General features: G+C 43.4%; 5 protein-coding genes and 1 long non-coding RNA gene across 9 annotated transcripts; 2 read left to right on the top strand and 4 right to left on the bottom strand.

Moving 5' to 3' along the window:
* Positions 1–110: 110 nt before the first annotated feature.
* LOC105693860 lies at positions 111–6,716 on the bottom strand. Of its 2 annotated transcripts, XM_048654697.1 has the most exons (3): positions 6,350–6,716; positions 5,398–6,266; positions 111–5,326 (listed from the first exon to the last, which is right to left on the bottom strand). In XM_048654697.1, exons 2-3 carry the CDS (start codon positions 5,579–5,581, stop codon positions 114–116), a joined length of 5,397 nt encoding a protein of 1,798 aa, XP_048510654.1. In that variant the 5' UTR covers positions 5,582–6,266; positions 6,350–6,716; the 3' UTR covers positions 111–113. The 2 variants fall into 2 exon arrangements, with proteins under 2 accessions (XP_048510654.1, XP_048510655.1); XM_048654698.1 differs by having other exon boundaries at positions 5,398–6,716.
* Positions 6,717–7,393: 677 nt separating this feature from the next.
* On the top strand, positions 7,394–12,532 carry LOC105693858. 3 transcript variants are annotated; one of them, XM_048653528.1, is made up of 5 exons: positions 7,394–7,459; positions 10,571–10,646; positions 10,731–10,892; positions 11,773–11,926; positions 12,187–12,532. In XM_048653528.1, exons 2-5 carry the CDS (start codon positions 10,575–10,577, stop codon positions 12,300–12,302), a joined length of 504 nt encoding a protein of 167 aa, XP_048509485.1. In that variant the 5' UTR covers positions 7,394–7,459; positions 10,571–10,574; the 3' UTR covers positions 12,303–12,532. The 3 variants fall into 3 exon arrangements, with proteins under 3 accessions (XP_048509485.1, XP_012269492.1, XP_012269489.1); XM_012414069.3 differs by lacking the exon at positions 7,394–7,459 and adding an exon at positions 8,289–8,627 and having other exon boundaries at positions 10,574–10,646; XM_012414066.3 differs by lacking the exon at positions 7,394–7,459 and adding an exon at positions 8,293–8,627.
* Positions 12,494–14,272, bottom strand: LOC105693857 (UPF0764 protein C16orf89 homolog). The gene is made up of 7 exons (XM_012414065.3): positions 14,110–14,272; positions 13,921–14,019; positions 13,677–13,826; positions 13,282–13,577; positions 13,039–13,174; positions 12,843–12,945; positions 12,494–12,771 (listed from the first exon to the last, which is right to left on the bottom strand). Exons 1-7 carry the CDS (start codon positions 14,210–14,212, stop codon positions 12,624–12,626), a joined length of 1,035 nt encoding a protein of 344 aa, XP_012269488.2. The 5' UTR covers positions 14,213–14,272; the 3' UTR covers positions 12,494–12,623.
* A 548-nt stretch (positions 14,273–14,820) lies between these two features.
* Positions 14,821–15,804, bottom strand: LOC105693774. The gene is made up of 4 exons (XM_012413902.2): positions 15,693–15,804; positions 15,451–15,586; positions 15,281–15,349; positions 14,821–15,152 (listed from the first exon to the last, which is right to left on the bottom strand). Coding segments are annotated over exons 1-4 (306 nt in total). The 5' UTR covers positions 15,695–15,804; the 3' UTR covers positions 14,821–15,053.
* Positions 15,805–16,494: 690 nt separating this feature from the next.
* On the bottom strand, positions 16,495–16,944 carry LOC125500554. The gene is made up of 2 exons (XR_007277930.1): positions 16,803–16,944; positions 16,495–16,652 (listed from the first exon to the last, which is right to left on the bottom strand). It is a non-coding gene; the product is annotated as an uncharacterized LOC125500554 (long non-coding RNA).
* Positions 16,945–17,017: 73 nt separating this feature from the next.
* LOC105693761 (L-xylulose reductase) lies at positions 17,018–18,440 on the top strand. The gene is made up of 4 exons (XM_012413889.3): positions 17,018–17,206; positions 17,288–17,717; positions 17,864–18,012; positions 18,096–18,440. The coding sequence occupies exons 1-4, from the start codon at positions 17,155–17,157 to the stop codon at positions 18,197–18,199; spliced, it is 735 nt and encodes a 244-aa protein (XP_012269312.2). The 5' UTR covers positions 17,018–17,154; the 3' UTR covers positions 18,200–18,440.
* Positions 18,441–18,442: the final 2 nt, after the last annotated feature.

Raw genomic sequence — 18,442 nt, 5'->3', positions numbered from 1 at the left:
CTTCTTTCTTAAACCGGTCCAATTATTTTTTACTAAATCGGACGAGAGAATGAATTTGTTTGTTTTTTTTTTTTTTCTAAGACGAATCGTTTCGATTCCGAATCTCCTCGGGACTAGTTACTCCCTTTCACGGGTCTGGGTATCCCAGTTTTCTTCGACGAAGATACTTTTTTGCGTTCACCGTTAGACTCGCTGCCGTCGAGGGTGGAACGAGTCGGGCTCGTCACCTGCGATCTCCCGTCTTCCGGGAAATCTTCTAAGAACGTGTGATCGGAAATGGAATTGTTGGGGGAAGGAGAGTCAGCCGACCGATTCGCTTTGGACATTGAATAATTGCTGTCGAAACTGTCGTAGCTCGCGAATTCCGGCTGGACATTGTTTTCGCGACTCGCTTCCTCTTCGGCCGGCTCGGATTCTTCGAACGGCGAAAGCTCCACGTTGGAATCGGCGACTTTTGCATCGCGTCCGCCGGAGACTCGCCTCATCAGAGTCTCGCCCCCGACGCCATGAAATCTGGCGAACGACTCGACCAGGTCCTTGAATACCTCCAGATCGTATTCGGTTCCGATCGCCGCGTGCCTCAGACTGACCTTCGACTTTCGAGGGTTTGTGCGGAAAGCGCCGTCGAAATTCGAGTCTCTCGTCGCAGGTGAAAACACGACAGCGAATATCATTTCGTCCATTATTTTGAGGACCTCCTCTTCGGCGTCGAAGATTTCCTGGCGGCGGTCGATCGAGGGATCGGCGATTTTATTCTCAAGGGAAATCGAGATCGGACTGGCGGTTTTTGAAACGGTGAGGAGACCGCTCGTCCTTCGGGGTCCCGCGGTCGACTGATGAAGAAAAATTTGTCGCATGACGTCCTTCAATTTTGTCTCGATTCCCGCTGCGTCTACCGACGACAAATGTCCGAGTCTTCCGCTCGTTGGCAAAGTATCGGATCCCAATATCCTGAATTCCGGTGTCCTTGCTCCGGAAGGTCCTTGGAGGTCGATCGTCGAGGGAGAACGCGATTTTTGAGGAGGTTCCCGAGCTGCCGGGGAGTTGGACGAGTTTTCGAAAATTCCCGTGGGAATTTCGGGCTCATTTTCGTAGGAATTCTGGCTCGATATCGAGTCGAGAGAAACGGGACTGGAGGTACGCGAAACTGTGAGGTTACCGTCGCTGTCGGAATCCATTAGGTATCCCGAGGAGAGTCCTCGACCTCTTTGGGGAACGGGTCTGGCGCTGAAAAAATCCAGACTGTTGTCTTCCACCAATTTAACGACCTTGATCACTCTCCTGAACGAGACTCGATCAGCGTTAGCCTTCTTCGGTTTGAAGACGTTCTTTTTTTCAGTCTTCGGTAAGATCTTTTCCCAGCTGGAATATTTCAGGGAGGGTTCCGGACTCGGTTGAGGATTTTCCGAAGTTTCTTTCGACGAGGTTGTTCCCGGGACGACTTCCATCCGCACTGCGTAGCGCGTTGCGTCGTCAGCGGCGATGGAAAAAGCTCCTTTTTTTATCTCCGACGCATCCGTTTCCTTCGCCGAGCGAACGATCTCCGCAGCCTCTACTCGTCTACTTTCGCGATTATCTCGATGGCTTCCCGTAGCAGATTGCGACTCGACCGGTTCCTGGTCGGTTTCAAGGACTCCCATTTCACTACCTCCGTCGTTTATCGCGTGCACGAAAACGGAAACGATCACGTTGCGCCGGAAATTTTGTCTCCTCAGACTGTCGGAAAGCGAGGAGATCACCGAGTCCGACGAGAAGTTCCTCAGCAATCTTTTATCGCTGTTTCGAAACGAATCGTTCAGTTTTTCGACGGAAGATGTTTCGCTTCCTCGAGAGCTGTCCGCGTCGATGACCACCCGGCGATTTTCGGCGTTTTTTCCACCGGCGTTCGACATCCACCCGTCTTCGTCGTTGCCGAAATTCGAGTTGGCGGAAGTCGACGGACGTTCCGTGAAATTCTCCACCGTTTCCGCTCCGCCGTTTTCCCCCGCCGTCGACGTCGTCTGTTCCACGGTTTTCCTCATTTTTCCGGCTACCGATTGAGCGGCGTTGAAGATAAACAGAGTCCCGAATCCAGTAGCGAATTCCGAGCCCGTCAAACTCCTTGGCACGATTTTTGCGAGGCTCGAAGATTCGTTTTTTAAAAAATTCTCACTGATCGGAAAATCGTCGAAGAATTTCAACGCGACGCTCTGAATTCCCTCGCCGCTTTCTTCGAAACGATCCACGATACCCGGGCGACAGGCGATCACATCCTCCAGCGCTTGTCTGACCTGCTCAGATGTTATCGTCGAGGTTTTTTCGGTCGGTTTTTCGGAATTCGGGAGCGAAATGCCCCCGTAAAAATCCCCGTTCGCAAGTTCTTCGCTTTCCGGCCGACAGACAAAATCATCGCCGCGATATCCCGACGCCGCTGTTGTCAAAAACTCCTCAACTCCTAGGGTGAAATCCTCGGACGATCCAACCGCGAAAAATCCACCCTCGAAATTTTCGTCGTTGGCAAAAGCGAACCGCAATATATTCTCCGTATTTTTGTAAAACATGTCGTCACGTTCCGGGCTACGTTCGTATCTGGGCATCGTCCTCGTCAGATTGTTGAAAGATTCTCTAGTTCTTTGTAAACCACCCTCGACGGGTATCGGTAGTCGGAACGACCAGTCGACGAGTTCGATGACCTCCCTCGTGGATTTCGGCGAGCTTTTTTCCACCGCTTTTCCTCGGCCCGCACTTTCATCTCGGGGGTTCGAATCGATCTCCCGTACAGTTTGGGGAGCGGCACCTTCGGACGCGATGATGTCCGATGACGCCGCGGAGCCGATATCGGCCGCCCGATTTCCGGAGAACGATTTTATCGTTCTCAAGGAAAGATTCTCGCCCGTCGACGTCGTATCGCCGGTTCGAGAGCGGTCTAAAAAATACACCTCAACATTTTCCGATCTTATATCCTCTCGCGCCAAGATCCTGTCCAAGTCTCTCCCCCTCCGGAGTCCTTCGATCCGCTTGCAGGATCCGGAATCCGCTATATCCGGGGGATCATCTTTCCCTCTGACGAATTTGCTGTACTTAGAAAGCTGCTTTCGCGTCGCCGACGTCTCGTCGCCAGGTTTAATTTTCTGCACGTCGACGCGGTCTCCAGCCAGACCCGCGTTGGTCGTGGAATCGGCCGGTTTCGATCTCGTCAGTTTCCCGTAGCGATTCTCTAAGTTGAAGATCAATTCTCTTTCCGGCGCGACGAGACCGGGAACCGAGACCCGATTTCCTTGCTTGAAGTGGATACCGCAGGTGCTGGCGGTTGACTTGAGTGGGTCCAGTTCGTCGACGATTCGTTGGCGAGGCGGAGGTGAAGGTGTCTCGGCCACGTCGTGATGTAGAGTGGAACCGAAACTAGTTCCCTGACTGTTGCGAGCCTCCAGTTCTCTCTTGTACTCGACGAGCGTTTTTTCGTTGTAAGCCTTCAACGCCCGCATCATTCTCTCCTCGCGTTCCTCGGGAGTTTCCCTGCATTTGCTCGATCGCGATGAACTCGCCGGTAACCGTCGATCGTTCGAACGTTTTTCCGATTTGTCAGCCGTCTCGTGATCTTCACCGGTCATCCACGGCCCGTAATCGTCTTTCGTTGGGTGCGTTCGACCGGACTCCTCGCTTTTTTCAACGCTCACGAACGAGGGGGAGAACTTTTTCCCCCAACTTGCGCTCCGACGTTTCGTTGGCGATTTTTTCGAGGCGAGTGAGAGTTTGGGACCGATGTTCACGCCCTGGTGAGCCCGAGAATCGAAGAACTGCTCTTTAGAGCGCCTAATTATTTCGTAGCTATCTCGGACACGGTCGACATCATTTCCGGCGAAAGTTTTCGCCCCTAATTCCCAACCGTTGCGACGATCGTCGATTCGACACATCGGGCTTTTAAAAGGCGCCTCGAGATTCCCTCTCGCGTGTGTCGAGTCGTCGAACATGTCGGAATGCCTTTGAAAACTGGACTCGAAGTAGGAGTCCTGCTCGGGCCTTGTCAGCTGCTCGGCGTTCGCTGTCGTAGAGTTAAAACTCCGAACCCCGGAATTCTCGTTGAAAACGTCGCTAGCGTCGAGCGCCAGAATTTCGGAATCTGCTCCGAAACTGGCGGACTTTGGTCCGGAAAATAATTCTCCGAAATGACGAGATTCGAGGCCGATCCTCTCGGTAAATTTAGTGCCGTCTTCCCGCTCGGGAATAATTTTCCCGTGGCACGAGTCGTCGTCGAATTTCGGCCAGTCTTTGAAAATGTTATCCGGAGCTTCCCGCTGGCTGTTTTTTACACCAAAATTCGATATCTCCTCTTCTTCGGCAGCCTCGCGTTGACTCTGAAGTTTGAAGGACCCCGTCCGACCGCAGAGCGACTTTTCAATGACGGAAACGAAGTTTATTTCCCGAAAATTTGTCCACACTATACCGTCCCGTTCCACCAGAGCTTGCAGGCAAGAAGAAGCGGAACGCGTCGAATGCTTTCCGTTCTCACTTCCGGTCTTAGCTTCCTTATTTCCGTCGGAAAATTTCTTCCATTCGGCGTTTTCGGGTCGGCTGCGATCGCAGCAATTCGAACGATCCGTGATTCCTCGATCGTTTTTATTTTTCCCCGTCTCCTCATCGTCGGAATTTGAATCGGAATCGTCGTCGGCGCATTTGGTTTCCTCGCAGCAGGCGCATTTCTTCGATTTAACACCCTTCCGGTCCGATTTACCCTCCGTTTCGGAAGCCTCTTTCCCCCGCCTGCCCTCGAGGTTCACCTGGAGTCCCACGGTTCGCGGTTCGAGGGCCGCCCCGACGATCGTGAACAGCGAGAGCCTCATCTCCGTTTCGTCGAAGGAATCGAGGGACTCCGCTTTTCCGTCCCCCAAATCGTCCGTGGACGTCGTCTTGCTGAATCGCGCCTCGTCCGGCTCGACCACATCGCGAGCGATCCCCAATATCCTGAGCGTTTTTTGGGCGGGTGTTAAATTGTCGTCCTCGATGATCTTCAGGCATGAATCCTCCTCGATCTCGTCGGAGTCCTGACTCTCCGCGGTTAGCAGAGTGGTGAGGGACTTCGAGATCTCCTTGTCCGATTTTTCCTCCCAGTTGGAGGTGCCGAAAAATTCGTCGTACGTAACGCAGCTGCCGATCCTCGGCCGATCGTTAACGGCGATCAACAGCGGAATCGTACCGTCGAGGGACTTCGAGGCCCTGCGACGCCGCGCCAGAGCGAAAGATCGATATTTTTCGCGGGGGATCGGGGGCTCCGCAAAACCGTCGATCTGGGCGTAGTAGAGGTTGTTGTAATACGCTCTCAAACGACGCCACAGGTAGACCGAAGGCACTGTAAACGGGGGAGCGATTAGGAACGGCGTTCTTCCGACGAAGAGAATAGAAATTCAGCGGCCGACTCACTGGTCGATAAAACGCCGACGACGAGAAATTCCACGGCCAGAATGCCGCAGGAGTGCAGGACAAGACACAGGAGAGCTCCGACGGCTAGACAAATTATATCGGTGGTGATGTTCTTCAGCATCTGAAGCCACAACCACGGCAACATCAGGCTAGGTCGTTTTCCCGTTAATACCGTGTACATCATCACAACGTAGAGGACGAGGTGAACGTGGGTCGTTGAATTTCTGAACCACACGACGAACGACAATACTGCAACGATCGTCACCCTTGATTTATCCCTGTTTTTCTTTTTTTTTTTTTTTTTTTTTTTTTAATTTTTTTCGACAAATCTCCAGGGGATTTTTTACGGAGCGAAAAGCGAGGCGCGTATATCGGGTCTAAAATAAACCGGATCTCGCGCGTGAATTTTTTCCAGCTTTGTTCTCCGCTCGGTTAGCGAGCGTAACGAAAGATATTAAATAACGCGAGAGACGAGGCCGACGATCCCGGAGAGAAGATATCGAATTTTAACCACGAGGCGCGTACGCACCGCGGGTTACGGTACGGTCGGAAGAGTTCTCTCTTCGAGACGGTGGAAATTCTCGGTAGGTGAACGCGTTCACCCGATTGAACTCCCCGCACTCGGTACGATCGGAACGATTCAAAACGACGGCGTTAAATTGACCCAGTGCCGGCTCACCGAGGTCACCGGTTAATTACCACTTAGCTTACAACAAGCGCGCGTAAATCGATTGAACTCGCTAACCGGTTTTCAGCCAATAGTCGAAATGATACTTGGCTGAGAAGGACGGTTCCGGACCCGGCAAATCCCAAATTTTCTGCACGTTGTTGCTCCAGGAAAACCTGAACGAATCCATGAGGTTTCTCGTCTGGAAACGAGATAGAGAGAAAAATCGAACGAATGATCGGTCGTGTGTTTGTTGAAAAATAGTTGATTTTTTTTTTTGTTCACCATCCCGATGAGAGCCATGATTATCAATTCGGTGTGCGTCGATATCCCGACGATTTCTCTGAGCCCGTTTCGTCTGTGAGGCATGTATTTCCCGTTCCTCGTCGCTTCGGGGATACCCTAAGCGACCCCAACCTGTCGAGGTTGCCACCAGACCCCAGCGATCTGTTCATCGTCGAATCGAATTCACGAAATAATTGAAAAATCTGGATTTAATCGATGCTAGAAAAATGTTGAGTTAATGCGTTAACCTTACAGTAGTGATTATCAACCGCATTATAATTTGGATGACAAAGAAAATTTTGAAACCTCGTCCGATCCGAAAACTATCGACTGAAATTGCAGCCTTCGTTGCCACGAACTACGCGAAATCGTACACGAAACAATGAAAAAACTGTTCCTATTCATATTCTGTCTTCAATTTAAGCGAGATATGAAAAAAATCGTCGTTTTCAAAACAACAAATATTATTAGCTCAGCTCTATCTGGATATATAAAAAAAAAAAAAAAAAAAAAACCTGTACGAAAATTCCTCCTCATTTTTATCTCAAAACTCCCAATATATTTTAACACACGGTACGCATTTCTCAGCAGACGTTACGATGCCGTATCCACGGCACGATTTAATTATTACATCATCGTATAATGCGTTACACAGATATTCGGCGTAACGAGTACGTCGGCAATTTTGAATCTCTTTTTCTTTTTTTTTTTTTTTTCTGCTAAACCCAATTTCTTCCACATACATCCAGACTTTGCACCGGTCGGATGTCGCGATCGGAATCCAAAGAAAAAAAAAAAATTCAGAAAAAGAACCAATAAAAAGAAATCCCAACGCACATATACTCGGCGTATCGAAGGCATATTTCATGAGAATCTAAATCGCCATTTACACGTACGTAAATGGCGAGTACAAATGGAGATAAAGACGCACGTATCTACTCGTTACGTAACACGTGTACACCGTATACAGTTTAGAATGTCCGATCCGCAGACCAGTAGCTGAAAGAGTCTCGAGTGGGAGTTGAGCAGTCATTATCTCATTGCTTCCTCGCTAGTCGGATCTAACATGTAACGTTAGCTGCATCGAGTTTATGCGCTAGCGAAGTTCTCGTATGCGATTAACCTTTTTATTTCATCGTTTTTGTCTTCTTTGACTTTTCCTTTCTCTTTCTCTGTTTTTTTTTTTTTTTTTTACTCAAATCTCTCTCTCCCTCCCTATCTCGCTCGCTCGCGTCGCACGTTGCACCTATTTGAAAAAAAAATTCAGTCACCGCATGCGGTAACGTCACGTTACGCCTCAAACGACGTATCCCATTTACTGATTTATTTATTTATTTATAGACGCGTCATCTGCTAATGGCATACGACCTGCACCCACTAGCCGAATATCGATTTTCCTCGCTCTTCGTACCCTCCCCTGACCTTATATCGGCCGTAAAAGCTTGCCCTTTCGGTAAAGGATGAGAAGAGAAAGAAAGAAAAAAAAAAAGGGAGATCATTTTTCGAACCCTCCGCAAGAAAAATTGACCAAAGAAACGCGCGAAGAGTTAACCGAGACCGATGGTAACGCGGAAAATGTAACGTTCCACGCACACGAGTAAAAGAAAAAAAAATTGAAGAAATAAACTACCGTGCATGTCATCACCTCGTTATAATTTAAAAATTACGTCATCCACCTGCGAACCGTACAAAGTTAAAATACTAACAACGCCCATGTAGCAGCTACGCTACGTGTCCGCGTTAAATCGAAGCCTAGCGTTTCGTACAATTGCAATTATTATTTATACGCAATTTTCTTGGCGCGTTAATTTAACTAATTTTTTTTTTTCTCTCTCTTCCAATTCACATATTTGCGGATAGTAATTTATTTGCGGAGTGAATTTTTCAGCGACGTGTAACGGGTCGTGTTCTATCGTCTATGTGTAGTAAAACGTAGTTCGGTATAGAGCAAAGTCGAACGTTGTATTGGACAGTCGCGCATTTGGCGCGGAGTCCGTCGTGCTCTTGGCACAGTTTCTTGCCATCCTCTCTTCGGATCGGACTGTGCTAACCGACGATCTGCGCGCAATTTTAAATCCGGATAGCCACCAAGCACGTTGATCAACGGCGCAGAATTTACCGCCCCGATATAAACGCTCGCTTCCTACAAAAAAATCCCCCATGGATAGTCGGTAGCGCCTCGAAAGGTGTCTTCAAAGATCCGAAGTGTTTCTGCAATTTTTTGAGAGTAAAAATTCAAACAGATTTGGTACAAAAAAAAAGTCACGCACAAACGCAAGTGAGTATCGACAGGGATTTATTCGAATCGTTGCGAGTGTCGGTGAGGAGGAGAAATGAAAATTGAAAAAAAAGAAAAAGAAAAAAATAATCGCAGAGTCTCACAGGGTCAAAAGTTGACGGTCTAGATCCGATGCAATCCCAATACGCGCCTCGTCATAAGTGGTTTATGTGTAGATTATTTTTAAACTCGCGTTTTACCACGTGCTTACTCACCGGCTATAAATATACGAGCGAAATTTGTTGTATTTATTTATTTATTCTAACTTTTTTTGTTCACGCAGCAGCGATAAATTTTTTCACGTCGGAACAACGATCGGGCTGTTTTTACAACCGAGGGAAATTGGTTTTTTTACGAATGTGGAACCGTAAAACGTATTCTGTGATGGTAAAGTAAATTTTTCAGTTCGAACAAAGCGAAATTCGTGCGACGATAAGCTTCTTCCGTTTATGGGTATGAGACAAAAATTGCGGTGGGAAGGGAAAATCGTTGTACGGGTGATTCGGTCGTTTAACTCCCGTGGGTGAAGGCGCGTGACGTGAACAAGTATTTTCTATACCTCTATTTTTGTTGTTTTATTGAATCATCATTATTATAACTTTTGTGTATTTTGCACGAGGCAAACGGGGTACGCGGGATCATTCCTTATGAGGAGCGTTTTACGGGTATACCGAGTTCTTGAACGATGTCGCCTTATTCCTTCTTCACGGTCATGTACACGGTACACCGGTTCTCGTTTCTACTCCGAACGACGCGTCGTACGCGAGCTAACAGCTGAACCTAGTCGTCCGTGAGATGCTTCCTTTCTTTTTATTCTCCCGAGAGACGTTGAAAAGTTCAATGTCGCAGAAATATTCTTTTTCCCAACTTCGACGCATCGATCGGTTGAAATTCATCCGATTTTTTTCCGCTCAAAACTGTCCCATTGCTGGAATCCGACGAGTAAAAAGCATCGCGCAAACACACTTGAAAAAAGGAGAGGATGAAAAAAAGTTTTTCAGACTCAGAGATTACTTTTTGAAAACGTCAGGTGCTCTTCGGAGAACAAAAAGCCATAGAAATGAGGATCTCTGAGAAAATTGAGGAGATAAAAAAATAGCGTCCGGATCTCAGGGACGCTAGAAATCAAAAAAATTGGAACCGAGAGAATGAGAAGAATCTAAAATAGCGAAGGTCTCTGACTGTGACCCATTTCCAGATCCGGATTTAATGCGCGCCCGCCGAAATGTAGATTAGTTGGGAAAATAACTCGCTATTATTTTACGATAATCGTGAAAGATTCGTAGGGAAAATAGGCGAGAGAAGAAAAGAGAGAGAAAAAGACGGATTTTCCGGTCTTAAAAAATGACCGCGACGAATACCGAGAACACGCGTAATAACAGTACAAAAGTGCATTCGGATGATGCATAACTTTATTTCAGGATCTGACCGCAAAATCATTACGAGGCAGCCCCGATCCTGAGATCGTAACCGTGTCAAGGTCGATAAAACTAGGTCTGGCACTTTTGAGACCGAGAGAAAAAAAAGAACCAAAAACGATACGATAAACCGTAAATCATCAACCGCGAATCCAACGCCGCAGAATTCCGAATAAACAATAAAAGAGAAAAATGGGAAAAAAAAAAATTGGAGAAAAGAAAAAGAAACGACCTCAGAAAAACGCGCTCACGCCGCTATTATACACGCTACAAGTATAAACGTTATACTCGGAGCCGCGCACACGCTATTTTAATCGAATTCTTTGAAAGTTATGTCAGCGCTCGAGTTTCTCCCAATTCAAATGGAAATAAGAGAATCAACCGAGATACCGCTAATGATATTGACAATGAAATCGTGCGCGTTCTCATATATGTACATTTGCGCGATAATCCTTGATTTCTGCACGTATAAAACGAACCATCCATAAATCTTTCGTCAGATTAACAATATATTCTCTTTCGCAGCAGGATGCAGTTGACGACGTGTTGCCGATGCTGCTCGCTGAAGACGGGAACACTAGTGAGCGGAGTGGCCGGAATAGTGAGTAAATTGTCCGATCAAATCGACGAATATGATCTGCGAAAACATTTTCCTTAAAAATTAAAAAAAATTTTTCAACTTCAGGTACTGGCGGTGATTTCATTGATTGTTATGTACACGACGAACGTTGAATGGAGAACGATCGTCGTCGATTTACTTCCACAATGGGCGGTGAAGCTGATATTGGCGATAAATTTGTGCATGACGATACTGATCTCAACTTTACTGATCATCGGAGCGCTCAAGGTAAGAGACCGATGAAAACAAGCCTCGATCTTGACGGCCCTGAATATGGTCACATCGAATAATTGCGTAATATAAAACATCGTGACAAACGAGATGAGAATTTAAACGTCATTTTCATGCGTATCGGATCACGAATATCGCATTAATTATTATCAACCGCACGTATATAGCCGAACAAGACGGAACAGACGAGAAAACGAGAAGATTTTTTATTTTTTCATTCGCCTCCGATCGATCCACAGCGATAAACTTTAGCGCGAAGTCACGCGAATTCCTCAGACGGATAAAACGCGTTTATAATTTTGAAGAACGAAGCGGAATTTATGTCGCAATGATCGTCGGTAATCCGACAAATGTGCAAATATTTTTTTTTTTTTTCAACTTATTAGCGCAGCGGTTTGACGAATAACTTTGTTTGTTTGACCTCGTCTATGATGAGACTGCACCGAACTGTTTTCTCAATTAAAATAACAACGGTGACGAAATTCTGATAATGATACCAATGTACTAATAATGATAATAAGTTCATAAGAGTATAACAGAACCATGTAAAATAATTGAACCTAATTTAACGGCTCATTAGCGGCTCGATGTAGCGTAATTAAATTTGGTCTAATTCGTACTCATCGAGCGTAACAAATTTTTTTTATTTTCCCTTCGTTTCTCATTTTTCCCACGAAGAGGATTTTCGTGTGCGCAAAAACGAAATTCATTTCCGTTTTTTCTTCGAATCAATTCTTAAACGGTTACTAATCCAATACAACGTCATCGAACTTGACAATTCAATCATATTTCGCTCTCTGATTAAATCTGAAAGCGTTGATCGATCGCAATTATATGTTTATAGCCTGTGTTGATCGATGTTTCTTTTTCGTTGCAGAGAAATACTTTCTTGATGCTCCCTTGGGTGATATTGGGCATAATGTTGGCCGTTGCGCTTCTGGTAAGCGTTATTTACACGGCGGTCATGCTCTTCATAAATTACGATACGATCGGAGGAATACTTTGGATAATATTCGGTCTGATATCAGTCGGTGAGTAAATTCGATTGTGAAGATTGATTTAGAAATTGGCTGAAGAGAAGAAAAAAACAAAACCGCGAAAGTGGCTTTCAATGAACCTGCGAACTTTCGATTCTAATTATCTTGGCTAATAAGTGTTAAAGGAAGTCGTGGAACTTTCTTTTTTTCCAATAATTATTTGATCGGTACAGCTGTTCGTGCGATATTATCACGTCAGCCAATCTCCTGAGCAATTATTGCGTAACTAATGGAAAATATTTTTTATCCCGCAGTGGTATACGTCTACATGTGGCTAGTCGTTTACAGTTTCTTCCAAGAGATACGTTACGAAAAATCGAACGTAAGACTGGGTCCTTACGGAAGACCTTACAACTACCGCAGGCCGTAGACGTAACGAATGAACGAAGAAAATATTCAAAAATAACGAAAGAAAAATAAAAAAAAAAAGAAATATTTCTTCGACTAAAACTAATTTCACCAAAGCATCACAATTATACACATGACACAAATCATTATACGATCGTTATCATCGCGCGGATTCATATTATTATCTAGCGTATATATTTTCTAACATTGTTATATTATTTAATTGAATAAATTATTATCGTTTTTATTAAATGTGTAATCGTTTGAAGATTTTTTCTTTTTTTTTTTTTTTACCATATCAGCTGAAAACGATTCTGATTCTCTCTTTTGGACGGCGATTGCTCTACGACGCCGAAGTTTCGACGTATTGACGAATGAGGAGAGCCAAACTTGCAGCACCGACCGAAGTCGCGTGATTATCACACCCAAAATCCATCCCCTCGCTCTCCCTCTTCGATCTCCTTTGACGTACCTCGTCATTTTCTGAAAATCTGGAACATTCAACGCCCTCAAAAATCAGCTCCGGAAGACGCGGTTTAGCAGATACATCGACATGACTTACCCTACAGAACTGAAACATCCGGCGGAATTTTGCCAGCTCAGAATCAAATCGGCATAACGATCGTTGGCGAATTCCAAATATCCGTTCATACCGCATAAAATGACTGGCCCAGCGAAGCGAAGGACATTAAAAAAAAAAAAAAGGGAAAAGTTTTTCAGCGAAGTTCAAAATCGGTAAAAGATTCATCGCCTCTCACCCTGCTCGCAGATCAGATCCCTGGAGATGAGAGGGAAGTTCGCATCTTCCAAATCAACCGCGTCTTGCAACATCGATGTACAGTAAGCCGGTAGCAGTTTGTTAAACGGCTTAAAATCGCGCTCGCTGCATCCCAGCTTAAAATAAAAAAGGGGAAAGCACTGAAGATATAGAATGATGTAAAATTGACGAGTGACCTCGGTCGGATTTTCCGTTTTTCTGTAAAAAAAAAGTGAAAACTCACCGCGTTGGCGACTTGGACGTAGAGCAGCCTGTGAGAAAGCGGATATCCTTTAGGTTCGTCGTTTTTTATTAGCATATCCGCGCACTGATCCGAAACTTGGCAATTCTCTTCGGAAGAGTCTTCAGCCAGTTGAGCCATGCACCGATCGCTCTCCGTCTCGTTTGGTGTTCCCTTGGAAAAGTAAGCCAAAATCGAAGACGGTGTGTTTTCATTTGGCGACGGTCTCGGCCCTAACATACCGAGAGTCCAGTCGATCGGGAACGTCCAAATTTCCGGCCGATTCAGCACGCGATTCACTGAAAATAAATGATGAAAATTCATCGAAAGAGTATAAACTGCCCGAGGTTTGAGAATAAATCGCGATTTTCGCGAGCTCGGATTCAAGTACACCTTACATATCGCTGTGTCGGCGCTGCTCGTTTTAACGACGGTTTTCGTTCGCTGCCGAGCACGTTGAGAAATTTCCAAGACTTCCGATAGAATCTTCGAGAGACGAAGATCGAATAATTTCATGTTCGGATGAATCAGAGTCCGATTTAGATGCGCTGAGAAATAAGGAAAATTTCTCTTCAAAATTGACGTCGGTATAATCGGAGATTGTTTTTTACAATACAAACCCTTGAACGAGAAGATTCTTACCTTCGGATAGGGTGAGCCCGAAAACCGCATCTACGTTCATCTGATGAGGTCTCCTGGCCATAAAGTCAACGGCTTTGTAAAAAGCGGATATTCTTCTAGCTGAAAAAAAAACCGCCTGATTTTTAGTGCCATGTAGATATTCGAAAAAAAAAAAAGAACTTGAAAAGTGGTACGATTAATTTTATTCACCCAATTCTGCGGTCCCCGTGTCCACGGAGGTCGCTTGTTTTGTACATAAAATAACGACGGCCAGAAGCGTCGCGACGCCGTAAAACGACGTGCGAAGTTTCATGTCGAAAATTTGTATCGCTTCTGATAAGGAGAGCAGTTAAGATCGTCGTCTATATAGTATCCCCTCCAGTGTTCGAGTCCCTCGAATATATCGCGTTGGTTCCGTCGTAATAATTCAAAGTCTGCAGCGAAATCCCCTCTTCGCCGTGGGTGAGAACGACATTAAATTAAACCTCAACGCGCGTAACGTGGAAAAATCACGACGACTTAAGTCGTTCTCTTTATTTTTACTTCGGAGTCTGATTGAACACAAATCCCGGCGATTTTTATACGGAGCTTTCTGAAATCTTCAAGATGAGCGTCGACATCGAGATTGAATCATGCTACAGACCAGCTCACGATAAGCCCTGCTTTATTTTTACTCCCCGTCTTCGCGAAAAACAATGAAGTTTCTCGCGATATAGAGAAATAATAAAGCGAACTTGTAACGCAGTTAAATTCGCTGTAGGAAGAATGAAACTCAACTTTTCCAAAAAAAGAAATAAGTTTTCCCCACACGACGCTCAGAAGAAAACCTTGACTACAATTCACGAAGCCGAATTATTAATTAATGTATGTAATTATTTTTTATTTTTTTCGTTCGTTTCATCGGCTAAATTGAATTATACATATATATTTACATTTATATCATGAAGGCGAAATAATAATATATGATTATATCAATAAATAGGCAAATTAATAAATTAACTTAAAACAAAATATAATAATTGTGCATGCTCAACATTTAGTTTAATCAATTTTTTTATATGATAAATAATAGGGACGATCGGATGTACCGTGTGGACGTTTTTCGGTCGTTTTTCATTCGGTATTTTCAGTGGCATTTTTGTTGCTTTCAACGATTACATGCACTCCGGATGAAAGGGATCGAGGTAAGATCCAGCGGCACAGGCACGAATGTTGCGAGCTAACTTGATGCAACGACCGGCAGTACGTTTCGTCTGCAAGATAAAAATTTTTAAAACCCCTTTATACGACTTCTCAGATTAGTTCTACGAGCCCGAAGATATAAAAAATTTAATTGAAGTCGCAAGAAAAAAGAAAAAAAGAACTATTTCGATAAACCAACCACTTGATATTCCACATAACAAGGCGTCCCTACGTTGTTATCCTCCAAAACATCACGGAAGGAATTCGCCTATGAGGAAAAAATGATAATTAATTATAAAGCAATGTATATTAGGTCGAAAGTTTTCCTTATCTCGATCGAATTTTAAAATACAACGCAAACAATCATACCTGAACTATCGGATGTGCAGGAGTTTGTACCTCTTCTACTTCGTTCAAAATTTCGGCGATGCCGGCAGAAGTTGGACTAATAATTTTGTCGGATAAAATTCCGCAGGCGAATAGGAAACAGAGAGCAGCGGCGTGCCTTGATGAAACAGTTTTGAGAAAAGTTCGTATTAAAAATCTAAATGAATTTTATCTTTACATGAATAAATAAACGACAGAAAGAAAGATGGAAAACTACCACTCACATGGTCGATGAGATTTTGGATACGCGGAAATTGTGTGTGCCGTAGAAAATTCTTTTGAGCTACGAGAGGTATATGAGATCGTTGTTGACTGATATTGAATAAACTTTCTCAACGATCTTTATACCCGATAGGAAACCCTGCAAAGTCTTACCAATCAAACAGGGTTTCCCTAGCGATAATAATTATTGTTCTTAACAATCGAGATAGATCCGTTCAAGCCACCAATTTTCGCAGTTTCACGGAAATTGGAAAAATATCGGGGAAATTAAATTACCAATGTTGTGCGTTGATTCTGTAAGGATTCAATAATTTTTCGAATCAGTAAAAGAGTACGAAGGTATAAATAGACGGGTAAATATTTTCTAGGGAGGTAGGGAAGATAGGTATACGTATTTACGTATTAAATTATTAGACGATAAATTGATGTAATAAAGTTTGTCATTATTATACAATAATTAAGTTAGACTATATTATTATAACGAACTAATAATCATTTATCAATCAAACAAAACATAAATTATTCTTATTCTTAATTAATTAAACATAGATACAAAGGTGATGTTGTCAGAGTATTAATTGTCATAATTGATAATCATATCTGAATTTTAGTAGTAAAATTAGACGCTACGATATCATCATCGTAAATGTGATGTGGTACCGATAAAATGACGTAGTTTTGCATGCTCTCATCATTTATACGGAATAATTAATATTCCTCGAAGAATCTGGAAGCTGATCATTTTTTTTTTTTCTAATGAAAGATTCATGAAATCATTCTTTTCTATAATTTAATCGATGTGTATTTCTAATTCCACCCTTCCAACGAGGGCGAGCAAGGCAACGATTGTAAGAACCGGAAGTCGAACCCTTGATATCCATCCAAGTTTCATCATGAACATCAGTGCCTTGTGAAGAATCCCGCCACTGCCGAACAACACCTCTGTCGACATCTTTCGCATCCTGTTCAAATTAACAACAACATATTGTTGATAAAACAGATCGGAGTCGGTCGGTTAAATAAAGTTACATTCATAACCTAGATTAACAATTTTGTTAAACGTCATTCTAGCTAGAAGTTATTATTTATTAAAATAATTTGATATCAATTACCTGAATTATTGGTATTAGGATGAAATAAATTCGCTGTTGTTCATAAACTCCTTTAGGGAGTTGATAAATTTTTCCTGTCAATCTCAGATTCGACTTTGACAGTTTGACGCGATGGTGACAACTATTTATTGTACCGACCGAACACTCTCGGATAACTAAATTGGATAATAATCAGCCAAAAAAATTACATTGCTCGGCTTAGAATCGGCCTTGATGTATCTGATATTATTGAGTAACTAAGCTCATCTGCTTCGGTATCTTTACGACTATCAATCGTCCCGAAGATATAAAGGTCACGTCGAAAAATTTATGCTCAGTTTTACAGTAGCTTTTCAGCGAGAAACGCGACAAAATGAATATTTCATTTGAGGGTAAACGCATCCTGGTCACCGGAGCTGGACAAGGTATAAACTTTGCATGTGAAAAGTTCTACAAATGTATAGAAGAAAGAACTAAGAATTAATCCAAACGATTAACTTCTTCAGGTATAGGAAGAGCGCTCGCTTTGCGACTATCAAAATTCGGTGGCAAAGTGATAGCGATTTCGCGTACCAAGAAGCACCTTGATACTTTGGCGGCTGAGGATTCAAGTATCGAGACAATTCAAGCAAATTTAGAAAACTGGGACTCAACGAGAGACACCGTAAAAAAATTATTGCCGATCGATCTTTTGGTCAACAACGCAGCTGTCGCGAAACTTGAATCATTTCTTGATATAGATCCAGAAAATTTTGACGCAACGTTCAACGTAAATTTAAAATCGGTCATAAACGTATCGCAAATAGTTTCCAAGAATATGATTGATCGGGGCAAAGGTGGAAGTATCGTTAACGTTTCATCCCAGGCGAGTCAAGCAGCATTGAAAGACCACGCCGTTTACTGCGCTTCCAAAGCAGCTCTGGATCAGCTAACAAGGTGGACAATTAATTAAAAAGATCAAGCTTCTGAAAAAAAAATCATTCAAATTCAAATAACTCCGTTAAAGCTGAAGCAGTTCGCCTGAAATGAAATCCTCACAATTTACTTGGGAATTCGAATCAAACTCCCTCGAAATTTTCCAGGGTAATGGCTCTTGAACTCGGGCCTCATAATATAAGGACGAATACAGTAAATCCGACCGTCGTGATGACCGAAATGGGTCGTCTCGGATGGAGTGATCCAGAAAAAGCAGCTTCCATGAAAGGGAAAATTCCTCTTGGCCGCTTTGCTGGTATAAATAATTTTTTTTTTATACACTTTCAAAGATCAAACTGATTATTATTGAGATTGAGATTGAATACTTCCCTGTTCCAGAGGTTGACGAGGTCGTTGATTCTATAGTTTACCTATTAAGTGATCACAGCTCCATGGTGAACGGTATCACCTTACCAATCGACGGAGGTTTCCTGGCTCAATAAGAGGAAAAAAGAAACTTCCATTTTTTCTTCTTTTTCTATACAAATTTTCTACAAAAAGTTATACAAATAGTTTCTAACGATATATTACTTGTTTTCAAAACGTATTATATTACACAAATATCGTTAGTCAACGCCGATTATATACTTACATAGTATATAGATACATACATATATATTTTTAATAACAATACATGTAGTTAAATAAAAAAATAAATCAAAAAAAGTTGGGATTAACAAAAAATT

This window comes from Athalia rosae, chromosome 4, assembly GCF_917208135.1.
Source record: "Athalia rosae chromosome 4, iyAthRosa1.1, whole genome shotgun sequence".
NCBI classification, from domain to species: Eukaryota; Metazoa; Arthropoda; class Insecta; order Hymenoptera; family Athaliidae; genus Athalia; species Athalia rosae.
The sequence above is the reverse complement of the archived record's forward strand: the minus strand, read 5'-3'. Positions and strand labels throughout refer to the sequence as shown.

What these genes read in the sequence shown, in the direction of transcription:
- LOC105693860 (XM_048654698.1), bottom strand. Translation starts at nt 5,581, where the DNA reads ATGATGTACACGGTATTAACGGGAAAACGACCTAGCCTGATGTTGCCG. An exon ending in CGTCGGCGTTTTATCGACCA is followed by an intron (nt 5,327 to 5,397) that starts GTGAGTCGGCCG and finishes CCCCGTTTACAG; the next exon opens with TGCCTTCGGTCTACCTGTGG.
- LOC105693858 (XM_048653528.1), top strand. Translation starts at nt 10,575, where the DNA reads ATGCAGTTGACGACGTGTTGCCGATGCTGCTCGCTGAAGACGGGAACA. An exon ending in TGAGCGGAGTGGCCGGAATA is followed by an intron (nt 10,647 to 10,730) that starts GTGAGTAAATTG and finishes TTTCAACTTCAG; the next exon opens with GTACTGGCGGTGATTTCATT. An exon ending in TGATCATCGGAGCGCTCAAG is followed by an intron (nt 10,893 to 11,772) that starts GTAAGAGACCGA and finishes TTTTCGTTGCAG; the next exon opens with AGAAATACTTTCTTGATGCT.
- LOC105693857 (XM_012414065.3), bottom strand. Translation starts at nt 14,212, where the DNA reads ATGAAACTTCGCACGTCGTTTTACGGCGTCGCGACGCTTCTGGCCGTC. An exon ending in CGGGCTCACCCTATCCGAAG is followed by an intron (nt 13,827 to 13,920) that starts GTAAGAATCTTC and finishes CTTATTTCTCAG; the next exon opens with CGCATCTAAATCGGACTCTG. An exon ending in ACGTCCAAGTCGCCAACGCG is followed by an intron (nt 13,175 to 13,281) that starts GTGAGTTTTCAC and finishes TTTTATTTTAAG; the next exon opens with CTGGGATGCAGCGAGCGCGA.
- LOC105693774 (XM_012413902.2), bottom strand. An exon ending in CTGCACATCCGATAGTTCAG is followed by an intron (nt 15,350 to 15,450) that starts GTATGATTGTTT and finishes TTTTCCTCATAG; the next exon opens with GCGAATTCCTTCCGTGATGT. An exon ending in GTTATGTGGAATATCAAGTG is followed by an intron (nt 15,153 to 15,280) that starts GTTGGTTTATCG and finishes TTTATCTTGCAG; the next exon opens with ACGAAACGTACTGCCGGTCG.
- LOC105693761 (XM_012413889.3), top strand. Translation starts at nt 17,155, where the DNA reads ATGAATATTTCATTTGAGGGTAAACGCATCCTGGTCACCGGAGCTGGA. An exon ending in GCTCTGGATCAGCTAACAAG is followed by an intron (nt 17,718 to 17,863) that starts GTGGACAATTAA and finishes GAAATTTTCCAG; the next exon opens with GGTAATGGCTCTTGAACTCG. An exon ending in TCCTCTTGGCCGCTTTGCTG is followed by an intron (nt 18,013 to 18,095) that starts GTATAAATAATT and finishes TCCCTGTTCCAG; the next exon opens with AGGTTGACGAGGTCGTTGAT.